Here is an 18,640-nt window from a genome sequence, read left to right on the forward strand (position 1 = left end):
AACCTGAAATTCAAAAACAGTTTAGCGGAGCGAAAATTTTTTACCATACAAAAAGAAAATTGTTATTTTGAATTTAAATTTTTAATCATTCTAAATTAAAAACATGGAATACAAAAGTTAAATTAATTACATTAACAACTTTAAACACCTCTAAGGAAGGAGGTAAATGAATACTTTATACCGGCGGCGATATGAAAAGTTCTATCAGGGATTTGATGTCGATCACGGATGGTTGGCTTGATGATCGGCTTTTGAGGTGTTCCACGTATATAGGAAAGCTTCATGGGAGTTTTATATGTAATTCTCCTTTAGAACCAGTACCATGTATAAGGTGCATTAGGATGACATCTTTGGAATCTGAAATAAAACATAAAGAAAAAACAAACAAAAAAAGTCAGAATATTATAAGAGACAATAATATTGTTTTTTTTTTATCAAATATAGGAAGCAATAATCGATTGATACTTACTATCTCTTCGTTCATCCACTCTTGCACTCTTTTAAGAACGGTGACAAAAGCCTTTTTTTCTTTTTGAAAGGATGAAACATAATCAAAATTATTTTGAGTTAGGTAGTTTACAATTATTTATCTTACCTGTATAATTCTCGAGTAAATGGTCCAAGTTCCAGCTAAAAGGAGTTTTTTTCTTTAAATCTTCTTGGTAAGGATCCGCTTCTTGATGGCTTCCTATTATTAACACCACTTATTTTTCTTATTGTTTGTTTCTGTTGTTTGTTGTTCTTTTTCTAATAGGGACATACCTAATTATTTTAAAGTTTTTCAGCACACAATATTTAGTATTTATATTATTCCGCGTGAAAGGTCTTCGCACGTTGGGGGTTGAATACACTGTGACTACCAGAAATGAACACAATAAACGAAAATACAGCGTGCTCTGTATACACGTAAGTCTACCTTTTTTTGGAAGCCCACGATTTATTTTCGTTAACTGATGTATTTTTTCATAAGCCGATGTAAAATTTCATTAGTCTATGAAGAATTTTCATAAGCCAATTATTTATATTCATAAACTGATGAAGATTTTCGTTAGTTAATGTTGAACTTCATAAGTTGATGAATTTTTTCGTTACTCAATTAAAATTGTGATCAAGTAAGGATCGAATTCATTTTTTTATTCTCTAAAATGAGTATGAAATTTTTCGTTAAATGATGAATCTTTTCATTAAAATGGATTTTTCGACTCTTAAAGGGGAGAAAAAGTGTATGAAACGTTTTCATTAATTGATGAAGGTTTTCATATTACGAAAAATTACATATTTTCGTTGAGCCAACGAAAGTTTCGTTGGGCCAACGAAAATGTAGTGTATGAAAAGATTTTCGTAATTTTACGAAATTTATTATTTTCAGTGTACAAGGTGTCCTAAAGTCACCACCCCAAATAAAAACCATGAATTCCTGAGGTCATTTTAAGTCGAAAAATTTAAGATTTAAATTAATTTTGTATTTAAAAATTAGTTTTTTTTTTTTAAATGAACTCAATTTGTTTATTTTTTTTAACTACTTTCAGTATTTTTTTTTTGTATGAAAAAAAATTATTTTTTTTAAGCGAAAAAAATTAAAAAAATGAATAAAAAAACTTTCCTATAATTTTTTTTAATATGAACAATTTTTCCCATTAAAAATTAATTTCATACAAAAATGTTAATGATTTTTTTTTCAAGTCATACTCTTTTCGGTGCGTTATGTTCGAGTAAAATTTATTTATTTGTGCCAAAAAGTATTAGCGTAGCGTGAATCACCCTGTATATAATACGAAAAGAAAGAAAATGCGGTTATTTTGAGAACTAAATTTTTTTACAAATGTGGAGGAGCACTTGTTTTATATTTCATTGGTTAAAAATCAATTTTGAACACTGAGTTAAGTAGATAGGTATACAGAAACAATCTAAGAATAAGTTTCACAGTCGAGACATAAATTTAGAGACCGTATTTTCTTACAGACAACTTTTAAAAAAATTATGAGTTTATTTAGGAAGGCCCGATGGATCTCCATTTTCACCATATGTACTGTTTAGTTTTAAATAGTAATCGCCATCACATGCACTACAATTCAAAGAAAAAAATAGAATTCCTCAAAAATCTTAATAACCTATACAAACCTTTTTGGGCAATAAATTCCCATGGGAATAGCTTGTCCTTTTTTCAATCCTCTTTCATTTGCCAAATATGATTCATAATTTTTAGCACGATATGAAAGTAATTGTCTTGAATTAACCTTGGCCACACTTTGAGCCCAATAAGCCCAGGCCTTATGGTGACTACATTCCTCTGTTACAAAAAATAAATAATATTAAAATACTAAACGTTACATTCAGTTTACAAGACTTAACCGTTAACACTTTCTTCCGGACATCCTGGTTGAATTGGTTCTCCTCCATTTGGCCAGAAATCAACATGTCCAGTGTGAACTGGTGTACCAGTTTGTCCAGCACTAGCATGAATCACATCAACAAATTTAGCATCGGTTTTTTGTACAGCCGGTAGAAAGTAATCATCACGCTCATCTGGATTCGATGGATCCAAAGGTGAAATTCTTTAAAATGTATCTTAATAATTTTGGTACACATTTTGATTCGTCAAACGCACCTAGGAAGAATAACTCTTCCATTAGTTTTCTGATAAATATCCCTTCCAATTAATCCAACTGCAACGCCCCCTAGGGAATGGCCAACTAAACTTATTGAATTCACATCCAAACCAGCTTTGATAAGATCCAAAAATGAATTTGATAAACGAGGCACAAGCTGAGTTAAAAATGGTATATAAGAACTTTAAGTGAAGAGTGATTGTCGAAACTTGTACCTTCAAAATATTTTCTTGAGCTGAAGTGTAACTACCATTAACTAAAGCTGCAAAATCAACTGTCAAAAAATTAAAGTCATTTCCTTTCAAATATGAATCCACCAACAAATGGACACTGTAATCATCTTGGGTGTTATTGTAACCATGCAAGTAGCAACTGGTATTTTTATGAACAAATTTTGGGTGTTTCAAGATTGAAGCTAAATCGTTAAGCTTATATGATTTGTTGTCTTTAAAATCTGGTCTAATCGGTAAAATTTATTTTTTTAAAAAACTGTTCAAAATTGTCATCAAAACTTACCCATGGTAGAAAATTATTCTAACTGAATTAATGGGGTCCCCTAAGACGGTCTTGTTTAAAAATAATAAAACAAAAACTGCAATATTTTTAATATTTTGATATTAGTAAAAAATTAAAAGTATACAAAAATATGACTCACTCAAAAAAATATTTGCACATGTGACAAACTTTGATCTTAAAGCTAACATTTTTACTCTTTGAAATGTTTCTAGCGTTTAAATGAAGATTTGAAAAAATAAAAACAATTAGCTTTGTTTTTTTTTTGTTTTTTTTTTTTTTTTTCTTTCTGATATCAAGTGAAGGTAAAGAGTAATAAAGAAGATTATACATACGCATATAATATTATTTACTTAGGTGATAGGTTTTAATTAAGAACACGAGTTTTCATTAATAATAATAAAATTAAGAACATAAAACACTACATGCTTATTTGATTTACTAACAACAAAAGTGGGTATATTTTAAGACAATACGTGATGTTTCTAGTTGCAAAAAAAATAAAATGCAGGACTGGGTCGCACGAACTTGCTCTTAGTAACTCTAAAGTTGCTTAAATTTTTAAGACTTTTTATATAGAAATTTGAAAAATGTAGGTAACTACTATATACATGAGTAAAAAAGAAATCTTTTTTTTTAAATAAAATCTGAAATCATATTGCCCTCCAAAACAAGTATGCAATTTTGATTGATATATTAAGATGCATTTTTAGAAAAAAAAAATTTCAAAATCGTTAGAACCGTTTTTTAAAAAAACTAATTTTTTATAAATAATTTTTTGGAAAAAAAGTTTTAAAATAAAATTGGTATGCCATTTTGTAGAAATCACTAATCAACATCTTAAAACAAAATTTCAAAAATATTTAATATCCCGTTTTCGAAAATTTGATTTTTCAAAAAAAAAAATTTTTAATTTTTTTTTTAAATCCAAAAATAATTTTTTTCGAAATTTTATTTTTGGTTTATATTTAAATCGTAGAAATGCTTCTTAACAAAAAGTTTCGTTAAAATCGAATTAGTAGTTTCAGAGAAAATCGGATTTAAAAAAAACGGTTCTTTGGCAGGTAAACAATTTTTTCATTAAAAGACGGGCCTTGTTAAAAAACTAACCTATGAATTTTTTAAACAAAATCGTTGTAGCCGTTTTTGAGAAATTTCAATTTTACTAAAATCGGTATATGACAAGTACCGTTATTTTTGGTCCGAAAAAATTAATTCCAAAAACCCCTCTGGAGAGTCGCCAAATAACGCTACATATAAAGTTTGATATAAATCAGTCCATCCGTTTAGGCTGTAGCTTCGTTTACGTTCATGTATCTAAAATAAAATTTATCAGAAATCAATGATGTTTTAATAAAGTTTCAAAAATTACGAAATTCGATCAAAAATCAAAAATTTTTAAAAGTATCAATTTCTCTAGCAATATGTCAGAATCCTTTAAAATATTAAAAAAAAAAGTTGGTAAATTCAATTTCTGTTGGTCAAAAAGTAAAGGTGTCTAGATAACAAAAATATTCGGCTTAAAATTTTAAACTTTTCAGGTCTTATTTTTGACTCCATAAAGTGACCAAAGAGCTTCGAAATAGGTATCTAAATTGAATCTTCTTCGTTAGTCACTTTATTGAATTAGACCTAAATTTTTTTTTTATTTTAAGCCAAATATTTGATGCATATAAGCCTTATACTCTCTTGAAAACTAAGTTGAAATCATTTGAAAAAGAGTAAAAAGTGGCAAAACGGAGCTATATTGCTTTGTTCAAACTGTATAAAATTACACGCAACAAAAATGAGCTCAACGCTTTTCGATATAACCATTTCCAATAAGTCAATCTTATAGTTTTTAGCGCGGGATAAAAGCGTATTTAGTTTTTTAAACTGAGATTATTGGAAATTTTTTTAGACAAAAATTAGAATGGCTTACATCATTATGTATACACCAAATTTAATCGAAAGCGTTAGAGCTTTTCGAGAAAATTGGAATAACTGAAAAATTTTGTATGGGAGGTAGGGAGATTTTGTATGGGAGGTAGGGAGAGTGCGGAACACTTGAGCCACTTTTTGTTAAATTGTTCATAAAAACTTCCCTATTCAGCCAAATGTTGGACAAGTCTCCAGCTCAAGTAAAACAAAAACAAAGTTAATAAAATCAGTTCATATCTTATTAAGACTAATTTTTAATATATCGAGGTGTTTTTAATGAAAACAAAAACTCTTTTTAATGTTTATAAAAAAAAAAAATTGATAAAAACTCAAAACCATATATGTAAATGGGCACTTTCAGGACACAGTACACATAATAAGGTAATATATTCCGAAAAATGTCAAAATTTGTTTGTCAAAAAATGGGCACCAATCTGTCAGGCCGGCCTTTAATTTTTATATTTCAATCGCAGTAAACAGGAAATTTGTTTTTGTTTGAATTTTTAAAATGTCATTAAAAAAAATTATAATTTGAAAAAATAACAAATTTTCTCCGTGTTTCGTCTCGGAAAACGGTAAATAATTGTTAAAAAATTAGTTGTGTGCGTGGTTTTTCGGTTTTTGTGCGTTTTTCGTCGGTAATTTAAACAATTAAGAATTACGGTTGCTGACATTGGTCGCCAAATTGTCATGTTTTGATAATTTGGCTACCAATGTCAGTTCGGAATATATTACCTTTTTATGTGTACTGTGCGTTCAGGAAATATTAGGGACTAGGACTAGATATTTAGACAACGTCATTTTCTGAACGGAAATTTGAGTAAATTGACTAAATTAGTTTGGATATGATGCTATTGTAAAATTTCGAAATTTACTTAAGTATTTCACCGATCGCATGGGGTAGACAACAAATTTCACTTAACTTTAATGAATAAATAATATTAATTATAACCGATAATGCACTTTTTACTCGTTTTTCACACAAATTAATTTGATTTTGCTAAATTGATTCTTTAATTAAAAACAATCTGCTGTCATGTTGACAAAAAAAAACTTTCCTAAATTTTTAGGGAAAATTTTCTTGCCTAACTTTCCAGTTAGCTTTCCAATAAAATTACCTAAATTGGAAAGATTTTTTTGACAGCTAACCAATCAGAGACCGAGAAATTACATAAATATAAAGTGCCTAACGTTTCTGAACCTGCCCAATATCTTTCATAGTAAGTACAAAAGTATAAAAAAATAAACAACACAAAATAATAACTCAACAAACATAACAAAAATAAATAAATAACTTAATTTTTTTGGCATTTCATTAAAAAATTAATTACTAGCATGTTATTGCCTTATGATCAAGTCTCCGCTAAAAAAAATGGCGCAAGTCTCCCGCTCACGTTTTTTTCACAATTAATAATAAATAACTTTGAAATTTGAATAAAATTTGTATGAGTAAATGTTAACTATTTTTAATTCCAACTTTAAATAAACTTTTTATCTTGAAAACAAAAACAAACAAAAAATTAACTTTTTGAGCCAAAAAACATACTTTCGCAGTCACCAGCCAAAGTCAATGATTTGAGTGTCAGTGAGTCAAGTCTCCCGGTTTTCCCCTACACTTTATCAGTGATATATTGAAAAAAAAACAACATTGGTAACAACGAAAAAATCATCTGTACCTACCAAGTTTCAAAAAAATCCGTTCTCCACTTTAGACGGTTCGCGGTTCCGTGTGAAACTTAAGGTAAGGATGCCAACATCGTTAAAAAAAAACACTCGCTGGCCCGATATATCGATTTTTGAAAAAAAAAAAAAAAAAACAAATGCCAAAAATCGACCTAAAAAAACTCTATGTTTTCTTAAGTGAAATTCTCAAAACACATTTAACAAAATAAACATACACTGCTCTTTGTGCAAACATGATGTGATTAAGTTCTAACCAAATAATAGAATAAAATACACGACTTGGTTGCATGAACTTGCTTTTATTATGTCAAAAGATTCTTAGAATATATTAAGACTTTTTATGTAAGAAATCAAAAAATTATAAATTTTTGAGAAATTAAAAAAAAATTCTTATATTACATAAAACATCTACATATTTAAACTATTTAAACGACATCCATTTGTAAGTCTTGGAAGACAAATCAATTAATGAAGATTCCAATCTCTGTTAATGAGATAAAAGTTCAGTTATTTGTGTGATATGTTGAGATAACATTTAAGCAAGTTTAATATTATGTAGGTAGTAGTAGTATCGGTGAAAAAAGATATGAAGACCATATAAATAAATAGACAAGTCTTGGTCGTAATTACTTGCTTTTAAACTTAGAATATAAATATTATTGTGGGTCAAAAAAATCGAAATTCTTTTTTTTTGATTTGGTACTCCCAAAAATCGATTGCTAGCAGGGGCGTACACTCCCCTGGGGCAAGCGGGGCGACGCCCCGGGACCCCCGACCGACCTCAGGGCCCCCACTGAAGACAATGTAGAGAAGGAAACTGTTAGCATAAATTGAGTTACGAAGTAAATTAAAATGAGTTTGAATCACTTCGGATACAAGGGAGACAAATTATGTCATTCAGTGTAATGTATAATGTAGCCACATAATATATATTGATTTGATAAAAAGGTTACCCCAGGGGCTCCAAAAGGAAATAAACTGCTTTTTTAAAAGAAAAATTATAATTTTACCTTAGAGCCCCAAATAATATTACTTGAAAAATCTTTGCAACCACATATAATACATTAGGGGCCCCAAAACAGCAAAAAACAACTTCAAGCCAGGGCCCTGCAGGGACCCCAAATGCCTTTACTTCAGTACTTAAAAAAAAAATTAAGTTAAAAAAAATTGTTTTTTTTTTGCCCCAACATAAATACATCAGGGCACAAAACTAAATGCACAAACGGAATGAAACCGAATATTACATCAGATTAGAGGCTTCAATACCTATTAATTCTTGGCTCCAAAAAAATTATATTATATTTTAGGGGCCTCTAAGCACTTAATTTTGATAATTTTGAGGCCCCAAAAATTATTTTTCAGGGGCCCCAAAAGAAATAAACTATGTTTGATGATGGAAAATCAAATGTGTACACATTACTTTAGAACAGAGACCCCAAGAACTATCAATTCTAAGCTTCAAAAATTTTTATATTTAGGGGCCGCTAAATATTTAATTTTGAGGGCCCCAAAATGAATTTTTCAGGGGCCCAACAATAAAAAAAAATTATGTTTGATGATGGAAAATCAAATATGTACACATGTACATTAGGGCGTTCGTTATTTTTGAATCAAGTTCCTAAGTGGAAAAACTAAATAATAAAAAAAAATCCTCTAATTTTTTCAGATTTTTATTTTGACACTAGATGGCGCCCCAAGAGGGTTAAAGTTTTTTAACATTTTGAAATAGGTATGGTATAGGTATTTTTTTAGATATAGACTTCAATCAAAATTTTTTGATGAGGTCCTTGTCTACGTTAAACAAAAAGGTATAGATCATTTTTCTAGGACCAGGGGTTTAGTCAAGGCATGCATGGCTTTGTTGGATTTTATTTTATTTTTCATGCTACTCACTTGCTTGTTTAAATAAAACATAAAACATACAAAACATTGAAAACGTTGTTTAACGTAGACAAGGACCTCATCAAAAAATTTTGATTGAAGTCTATATCTAAAAAAATACCTATACCATACCTATTTCAAATGTTAAAAAAACTTTAACCCTCTTGGGGCGCCATCTAGTGTCAAAATAAAAATCTGAAAAAATTAAAGGATTTTTTTTTATTATTAAGAAACAGTTTTTCCACTTAGGAACTTGATTCCCGAAAAAAAACCTAAATAACGAACGCCCTAATGTACATATTACTTCAGAACAGAGGCTCCAAGAACTATCAATTCTAAGCTAAAAAAAAAATTATTATAGGGGTCTCTAAATATATCATTTTAGGCAAAGTGCATTACGAACATATTAAAACATTAAAATAAACCTAAAAATGTATAAGCCATACAAAAAAAATGTATGGCGTATACGTACTTTTTTTGTATCAAACGGGCCCCCAAATATGAAAAGGGGCCCCAAAATTTAGTCTTGCCCCGGGGCCCCGACGACTCAACGTACGCCACTGATTGCTAGACACCTCTAGAATATACACACCAAATATGAGTTCTTAATATTAATGGGAAGGTCCTCCGCTTCGCAATTTTCCATTTTTACATCAAACTTGTACTAAAAAAAAAAATCATTTTTTTTTAAATCGACTTTTTAGCAAATTTCTTTACATATTCTTGTAGGAAATTGAACATTCTACAAAAAAGGCCTTGCACACTTTTTTCGTTTATCTAACCGTTTAATAGATATTTGAGGTCCAAAAATCGAGAAAATCTTTAAAAATTCGTTTTTTGTTTTTAATTTTGTAAAAAATTGAAAAATTATAACAATCACACACGCAAGACATATTCTTGTAGGAAATAGATTGTTCCACAAAAAAGGTCTCATTAACTTTTTTCATTAATCTAACCATTCTAAAGATATTCGAGGTCAAATTTAAAAAAAAAAAATTATAAAAACATTTTTTACTTTTCAAAATTTTCTAATTCACTGAAAATTCATTATTTTCAAATTAACAAGATATGTATATTCTTGTAGGGGCTTGAACGTTCTACAAAAAATTCCTTGGAATCAAATTGATTTCTTTAACCGTTTAAAAGATAATCGTATCCAAATCGCAATGCATACGAGTCATAAGAAAACTACTGAAATCAGTGGGCATTGGTTTGGATACGAATGTCTTCTAAACGGTTAAAGCAATCAATTTGATTCCATGGAATTTTATAGTACGTTTAAGCCCCTACAAGAATATATGTTGCAAATTTGAAAATAATAAATTTTCAGTGAATAAAAATTGTCGCGACTTCCAAAGAGGAGGAGGTATTCAATTCCTCTGTATTTTTTTTTTTTTATGTTTGTTACCGCATAACTTTGGACAGAGTGAATCAATTTTGATAATTCTTTTTGTATTGGAAAGCTAGTGGCTGCAATGTGGTCCATTTCAATTTCGTTCAGTTTAAGCTACAGGAACTATTAGAAAAACCATAAAACTCCGTTTTGAGTCATGGAAGTCAATTTTGTTTTTTTTTTGATAAAAATGATTATTCATACTCGAAACCAATACTTACCCCGTAGAAGAAGTAAAAACATGAATTAAAATTTTAAGACTTTAACACGTTTATGAAGCAAATATATTCATACATGAGCCTAACTGGTTTCATTCTAACGAATCTTCATTTAGAAGTTAGAGATCTTCCAAAGAGTGAAAATGTCATTTGGAAATTCTAAACTAGTCACGTTTGTTTTATTGAGTGAGTTTAATTTGTTTTGTGAATTTTAATGATCTTTTGTTAAATAAAGTTAAATAATATTTTGCAGTTTTTGTCTTATCAGTTAGCAGACATGTTTCAGGGAATTCTTTAGACTTGGTTAAAATAATTTTCTACTTTGGGTAAATTTTAAATTTCAACGAGAAGAGTGTTTAACTTTCAAATTTCTTAGGCCAACATTTGAAGACCACGAAATTTATGATCTTGACGATGTGGCTTCTATCTTGAAACATCCAAAATTTGTGCACGATAAAACCAGTTGCTACTTTCATGGCTATACTAATACTCAAAATGATTACAGTATTCATTTAATGGTAGAATCTTATTTGAAGGGAAATGATTTTAATTTGCTGATGGTTGATTACGCTGTTTTGGTCAATGGAAGTTATGTCTCAGCTCAGGAAAATGTCTTAAAGGTAAGCTCTTAACCTTTCGACTGATAGAAGATAACTTATATTTTTTCTATTTTTTCTAGCTTGTTCCCATAATATCGGATTCATTTTTGGACCTCATCGATGCTGGTTTGGATGTAAACTCTCTTAGTTTAGTTGGACATTCGATGGGAGCTGTAACAATTGGATTGATTGGTCGAGAAATTTATAAAAAGACAAATGGAAGTGTTCTTCTTCCAAGAATTACACCATTGGATCCACCTAACCCAGAAGCCCATGCTGTTTATATCCTTCCTCCAGTAGAAAAAACCGATGCCAAATTTGTCGATGTGATTCATTCGAGTGCTGGACAAAGGGGCACATCCGTACACACGGGACATGCTGACTTTTGGCCAAATGGAGGGAAACCAATTCAACCAGGATGTCCTGAAGAAAGTGTTAACAGTTAAGTCTGTCCAACTCTCATAGAGTAGTATCATATCATAGTAATAACTTTTGTTTATCTGACAGAGCTATGTAGTCATTCGAAAGCATACGCATACTGGGCTCAAAGTGTTTCTAAGGTTAACTCAGAACAATTGCTATCACATCGGGCATCGAATTATGATGAATTTTTGGAAAATGAAGACAATTTGAAAAGAGAAGAAGCTGTTCCAATGGGAATTTACTGTCAACCTAGGTTTGTTAAGTTTATAAAATAGTGAAAAAGAAATGACTAATAAGTATTTTGTTTTTTTAATGGCAGTGCATGTGGTGACTACTATTTAAATTTGAACAGCAACTATGGTGAAACTGGTGACCCAACTGGTCTTCCTAAATAAATTATATTTTTTTGAACTAATAGGACTGAGAAATGGCTTTGAATAAAAAATGAATTCAATAAACTATCTTTTTTTGTTTTGAAATTATGCTTTTTAAATTGTTCTTCTTTTACTATTTGTTACATTTCGAGTTTGAAAACTGAGTTTATATGGATTGTTGGGGTAATTCTTAGCCGAAAAACTTATGGATGTAATTTTCTCGTTTTCGTTTCGTTCTCAAGTTATAGCAGTTTTTTGGTGTTGTTTTCTTTATAAAGTTTTTTTTCAAATGATTTTAAATAATTTAGTTTTTTTGAAACAAAAATTAATAACTATTTAAACTTTATTCACAACATTTTCCTGTTCATACACTTTTTCCGGATTTTTTTTATCAAAGAGAATTTTAATCGTTGTTGAGTGTTCTTTCTCCCTACCTATGTACATACATTATTTTAGTTTGACATATTTTTATTTAGAAAAATTCCTTATTGACTAAAATGTTTGTCTTCCAATTGTTTATTTCAATTTAAAAAAAAAAAAAAAAAAACAAACAATTGTGTTGTAAAATTTTAAATTCAGATGAATTTTGGCAAAAAAAAAAGAGTTTTTCTATGACTTCTATGACAGGTATCTTTAATTTTTTTTTGAGAAACTTCGACCTTATACATATTTTTTCTGAAACTTTACAAAAAAAATCAATCAAAATCGTTAGAAACTTTTATGAGAAAGTTTTTTTCGTTTTAGTTTTGTCGTCAAAATCATTTAAAACAGTGTTTAATAGTGGAGTAACCAAAGCTCAAAAATTAATATTAGGCAACCCGGCCGAACAGCTTAGATTTTGATGATCTTTTTTTTCAAACGTCAGTAATTAAAAATACTTTAAAGTCTATAGATTAAAAATTGCCGGTGTTGCCGTTTTGATTTTTTAAATTTAATTGAAGATTTTTGTGAACAAAAAATTTTTTTTTTCAAAAATTTTTCTTAAATTTCATAAATTTATTGATGCCAAAAGATTGTCTAAGAAACTCAATAAAAAAAATATATGGGAGTGAGGGACAATCTTCTATCGTTCAAGCGATAGATGCAATTTTCTTATTAATTGACTTCAAACACAAACAAAAATATTTGAACACAACGGCAACACCTACAATATTTAAATATACATTTTTAAAAAAGCTAGATTCCTATTCATACTTGTAGAATTAAAATTAAGTTAATTAAATTAAGGGCTTTTGAAAGAATGGTAACTGAACTCAGATTTTTGAAAAAAAAAAATATTGAAAAAATTTTTTAAATTTTTTCGTAATATAAAATGCATTTATTTTCAATTTTTTTTACCCCATTTATTATGATTTGAAATTATAAAAGGAAATGTCAATATGTATTACGGTTTATGAAAAAAATTAAAAAGTATTTCATTTCGAAGAACTTTTTTAATAAAAGTTTTGAAAAAAAAATTTAACTTATTTTTTTTTTTTAAGTTCAACATCTAAACATAAAATTATTTTTTATTCATTTAATAACCCTTACTGTTGAAAATTAAATAGCAAAAATTTAAAGTTCTTTTTTACTTTTCTTCTTCTTTTGAGAAAATTTATTATTTCAATGCAAAAATTTGTTTTTATCAACAAAAAACCCAATGAAATTGATGTAATTTTTAATTTTTTTTTCAAAAGTGTGATATACATTATGTTTTCTGCTTCGGAATTCAACTGATAATATTTATGGCCAAAAATTTTTTTTTAAATAAATTCATATTTTATTAGAAAAAGTTTGGAAAAAAGTCATTTTAAATTTTTTTAATAACATTTTTTTTTAAATTCTGAGTTTGAGGACCATTTTTTCAAAAACTCTTATCTAAAATTAGTGGATTTAAATTTAAGAGATAAGAATGAGATTCTTGCTTTTTAAAAATGTATTTTAAAATATTGTAGGTGTTGCCGTTGTTTTCAAACTATTTTCTTGTGTTTGAGGGCAGAATGTTAGGAAATTGCATTTATCGCTTAAACGATGGAAGATTGCCCCTTACTCCTTTGTATTTTTTTTCCTTAAATTACCTACAGAATCTTTTGCTATCATTTGTTTTATGAAATTTAAGCAAAAAAAATGCTTTGTTAAAAAAAAAATTTATTTCAATTTTAAAAAACAATACGGCAACATCGGCAATTTTTAATCTATAGACTTTAAAGTATTTTTAATTACCTACGTTTGAAAAAAAAATCGTCAAAATCAGAGCTGTTCGGCCGGGTTCCCTAATAATTTGCTTTAGTTACTCTACTATAAGTTGATACAAACACAAATTTTATACTTTTTACATTTCTGAACTACATTGTTGAATTAAACAAAACGTACCAGGGTTGCCACCGCATATCGGAGCAGGAGTCAGGATTGCCATATGTTGATGGTTAATTTTTGTATGCTTATCGAGTTTGAATTTGTTATATAAAAAAAAAACTTTAACGTTTAGTTTGTACAAATGACATCTAGACAAGAAATCTTAGAACCCTTAGCACATATTGTTTAATTTGAAAACACAGGACTATTAATGAATGGTTTTGAATAAAATAAATTTTGAAACACAAAGTTTTGAAACAAATTATAAATAGCTGTGTTGGGATATTAGGCGGCAACCCTATCACTTTTTTCTTACCTAGACTATAAATATGCTAGCATATGTACAGCACTCGGTAATGAGAGAAGGTCGTAGTAATGCGGGATCTTAGACCATAGTTGTCCGTGACCTATCTTTATTACATAAATGTTATCTTCTTCGTTGGATATATTTCTTGTTTTGATTTTATCTAATTTTCTTTGTCGACGTTTCACGTGTGCTTACACGCTTCTTCAGGACTAAGAAAAATAATTCTAAAAAATGCTAAAACGTATAGAATAAATACCTACTTATCTTTGATCTTTTGATCTCCAATTGTCTCGCTTAAATACTTCGAAATCAATAAAAAAAAAAATGTCTTGAAAAAGACGCTAAAGAAGCGTGTAAGCACACGTGAAACGTAGCCAACGAAGAAGATAAAATTTATTTGCTATTCTTCTACAATAATTACAATTTATGTGTAATTTTATGATAAACGATGCCAACTACATTTATAGTTTTATTTTAAAACAAAATTCCTAGATTTCCAACATTGCCATACGTACTATTTACTTGAAGATAGTAATCTCCTTCAGCACTAGAAGAGAGATAAAGTTATTTTTATACGACAAAGAAAAGTTAAACATCGGAAAATCTTGAAGATTACAAGAGTGTTGCTTAAAATTTTTAACTGATTCTTATCTTTTAAATAAAAAAAAAACATTAAAACATCGACTTTTGAAAGATTTCAATTAACATCTTTATCTTCAAGATTTTATGTTGTCATGAATCAATACAAACCTTGTAGGACAGTCAATACCCATTAATACAGCCTTCGACTTATCGCCTCCAGTTTCGAGAAAGTCTGGATAGCTTTTAGCAGGAAATGATAAAAATTTATCGGTATCTCCTTTGTCAACTCCTTCTGCCCAGTATCCTAGAGCTTTAAGGTGACTACACAAAACTGTAACCAAGGAAATAAAAAGTTATCATAAAATGTGAAACGTCTTTAAACAATTAAATAGAAATAATGAATAACTTTACTATTGACTTCCTCCGAAGGACATTCTGGTTGAATAGTTGATCCATTATTTGGCCAGAAATTAGCATGACCACTGTGAATGGTGGTTCCTCGTTGACCAGCACTTGTGTGCATAATATCTACAAATTGACCCGATGTCTTTTTGACTGGAGGCAAAATAAATTCTTTATGATAATCAGGATTCGAAGGATCTAAGCCAGTAACTCTAAAATGATGTTCAAAACTTGTAGTAATTTCGTTTTCGATTTTATCAAAAAAATTACCGGGGTAACAACAATCTTCCCTTAGTCTGATTTGACATTGCTTCACCAATAAGTCCAACTCCATGAGCACCCATTGAATGTCCTACCAAAGTGAAATTATCCTTATTTAAACCAGCATCAATTAATTTAACAAATGATTCAGCTACTCGAGGAGCAAGCTATAAGAATAAGTTGTGAACAAATTTGATCAAAAAGAATTTTAATTGAAAAATAACCTTTAGAAGATTTCGTTGAGCTTGAATATAAGTTCCACTGCCAGCTTGTTCCCAATCAATCACAAGGAAATTAAAGGAGTTATTATTTAAGTAAGCATTTACTAATAAATGAGCACTGGGACGTTGTAATGAGCTATAATATCCGTACATATAAGCTGTTGTTGGTCGACGCATGGTAAATTTTGGATGATTTAAGATGGCAGCTGTGTTATCAAGATCATAATATTGTCGATCGGTGTATGATGGCCTTAATAGAACGACAGAAAATTAAAGGCTTTGATTGAAGTCGTTTGACTTACCCATAAAAGAACACAATTCTTGTCATTTCAATGTCACATTCTTGTGGCTCGAGATCTACAATTCCAGCTATTATACAGAATAAATACATCAAACCCGACATGGTTTACGCTTTTGTTAATAATTTTAGACTGACTGAGAGTTTTTCTTGTATTTTCAATTTATTTATATAGTTTCTAAAAGTTGGTCGAATGTTCGTGTTATAAAATAATTTCAAAGTTTAACATTTTAGATTTTGTGCAATTATTCATTTGGGAATATGCAAATTATAAAGTAAAAACGGTAATTTGGTTAGTAACTCAAGGTAAAAATGTTATTAAGGGCAATTTAAAGTGTTGAACTTACGAAATATCAACATGATTTTGATCGATGATGGCTATTTTTTTGTATGCAGCTTCGTTATAGTCTATAATCATGATTTATCGCACTCCTAAAACTGTAAGCTAATTGAAGAGGGGTTTAAAAGAATTGGAGACAAAGAAAAAGTGAATAGAAGCTGAAACCCATTACTTTTGGTTACAAACGACAGAAAAGTTGCTGATATGGATTGCTTCTCGGTAGTACGGTTTCGATAGCGGATTTGACTTCGTCAGAATTTCGAAAATAAAGATGAAATTGCAAAATTTTCTTTTAAAACATTCGATTATTGAAAAAAGTCTTTCACCAGGTTTTCAGCTAAAAAGATTATCATATTACTGTGGCAAACTTCTCAGTTGGGACTCAATTATTGCTGAATCCGATCATATTATTCCCAACAGCTAGACGTGGTACCAGCGTAGAATATAATCGACATATAAACACAAAGTTTCAATAAAATGCATTCATCAGTTTAAAAAAAAAAATGGTTTTTCAAAAAAAAAATTGAACCTTTTCTTTTTAAAAATGCAAAAATAAATTTTTTGAATTTTTTTAATTTTAATATTTGAAAAACTAAAGTATTTTTATAAATAAAATATATAGTTTAAAAAACTAAAAATAAACTTTTATCACGAACTAAAAACTATAAAATAATTAAATTTACTTATTGGAAATGGTTAGATTAAAAAGCGTCGAGCGCTTTGTGCAACATGCAACAAAAATGCGCTCTACGCTTTTTGATCTAACCATTTCAAATAAGTAAATTAAATTATTTTATAGTTTTTGGTGCGTGATGATAAAAACGTTTTTTTTTTTTAGTTTTTTTAAACTAAATATTTTATTTTTTACTTTTTAGTCTTATCTGAGATAATTGGATAGTTGGAAGTCAGCTAAAATGCACCTTCCTCATGGTCCGGACCACCAAAATATTGTGTTGTCGTCCGAACTACATACATATATGTACTGTACATAGTTTCAATTCGATACGATAATTGAAAGTGAGTCAAAATTTAGTTCCAAGATTTTATTACATTATTCTTAGTTAGTTAGTTAGTTAGTTAGTTAGTTAGTTAGTTAGTTAGTTAGTTAGTTAGTTAGTTAGTTAGTTAGTTAGTTAGTTAGTTAGTTAGTTAGTTAGTTAGTTAGTTAGTTAGTTAGTTAGTTAGTTAGTTAGTTAGTTAGTTAGTTAGTTAGTTAGTTAGTTAGTTAGTTAGTTAGTTAGTTAGTTAGTTAGTTAGTTAGTTAGTTAGTTAGTTAGTTAGTTAGTTAGTTAGTTAGTTAGTTAGTTAGTTAGTTAGTTAGTTAGTTAGTTAGTTAGTTAGTTAGTTAGTTAGTTAGTTAGTTAGTTAGTTAGTTAGTTAGTTAGTTAGTTAGTTAGTTAGTTAGTTAGTTAGTTAGTTAGTTAGTTAGTTAGTTAGTTAGTTAGTTACAAATGAAGCTAATAAAAACGTATCAAAAAATGTATGGAGTTTTTTCGAAAATCAAAAACGAAAAATAGATTTGTTATTTTACTACCGGAATGTATAGGCTTGTTGATTATGAATTCGTATTTATAATTCATAACCTGTTTCGAAACTTCATCGAAATGTAATAAAAACGCCATCGGAATGTAATAAAAAAAATATTTTGTTGGAAATATCTCAGGAACCAGACCTCCAAGAAACTTTTAGTTTTCAGTTTTAAATAGAACTTCAAGAAACTTTTAGTTTTTAACTATGAATAGAACTTAAAGAGACGTTACTTTTGATGTCTCTCGATGGATTTGGAGGAAATTTAAAAAAAGGGAACATTTTTGGCAAGTGGTTAACCTTGATTTTTTCTAAAAAATCTGAAAAAAATAAATTTGTTATTTTTTCACGGGAACGCATAGGCCTTATCACTGTGAGCTTATATCTGTAAACCGAAACTTTTTTCAAGTCTTTGGTCAAAAGATTGTGCCCTTAATTATGAAAGTGGACTAAGTCACTCTTAAAAATGCCGTCAAATCTAGCCTAAAAATAATTATTATTTAAGGGGTAAAGTTTATTTGAAAGCGAAATTGCAGTAAATAAACTTCTTTATTGCTCTGATTATTTTGACTGATTTTGATGGCTGTAATTAGATAGTAAATTTTTTCCCTTGAAAGAGTTTTTCAAGGATTTTATTAACATATGTATAATGTTTAAATTTCACATAAGCCGACAAAATTTTTTTTTAATTTAAAAAAAAAAAGTAAAAAAGTTTAGATATTATCCTTTTTTTATTATAAGATCATTAAAGAACA

The 18,640-nt window shown here is 28.8% G+C and overlaps 2 protein-coding genes across 2 annotated transcripts; one reads left to right on the forward strand and one right to left on the reverse strand.

Moving 5' to 3' along the window:
- Nucleotides 1-1,917: 1,917 nt before the first annotated feature.
- On the reverse strand, nt 1,918-16,137 carry LOC129909839 (uncharacterized). The gene is made up of 13 exons (XM_055986982.1): nt 16,023-16,137; nt 15,724-15,970; nt 15,509-15,666; nt 15,248-15,450; nt 15,005-15,167; nt 14,770-14,801; nt 3,265-3,333; nt 3,126-3,201; nt 2,825-3,068; nt 2,609-2,766; nt 2,353-2,555; nt 2,122-2,290; nt 1,918-2,065 (listed from the first exon to the last, which is right to left on the reverse strand). The coding sequence occupies exons 1-13, from the start codon at nt 16,121-16,123 to the stop codon at nt 1,987-1,989; spliced, it is 1,902 nt and encodes a 633-aa protein (XP_055842957.1). The 5' UTR covers nt 16,124-16,137; the 3' UTR covers nt 1,918-1,986.
- LOC129907598 (phospholipase A1 member A-like) lies at nt 10,312-11,697 on the forward strand. The gene is made up of 6 exons (XM_055983878.1): nt 10,312-10,403; nt 10,471-10,543; nt 10,594-10,837; nt 10,897-11,257; nt 11,324-11,492; nt 11,559-11,697. The coding sequence occupies exons 1-6, from the start codon at nt 10,361-10,363 to the stop codon at nt 11,632-11,634; spliced, it is 966 nt and encodes a 321-aa protein (XP_055839853.1). The 5' UTR covers nt 10,312-10,360; the 3' UTR covers nt 11,635-11,697.
- Nucleotides 16,138-18,640: the final 2,503 nt, after the last annotated feature.

This window comes from Episyrphus balteatus, chromosome 1 (genome assembly GCF_945859705.1).
Source record: "Episyrphus balteatus chromosome 1, idEpiBalt1.1, whole genome shotgun sequence".
NCBI classification, from domain to species: Eukaryota; Metazoa; Arthropoda; class Insecta; order Diptera; family Syrphidae; genus Episyrphus; species Episyrphus balteatus.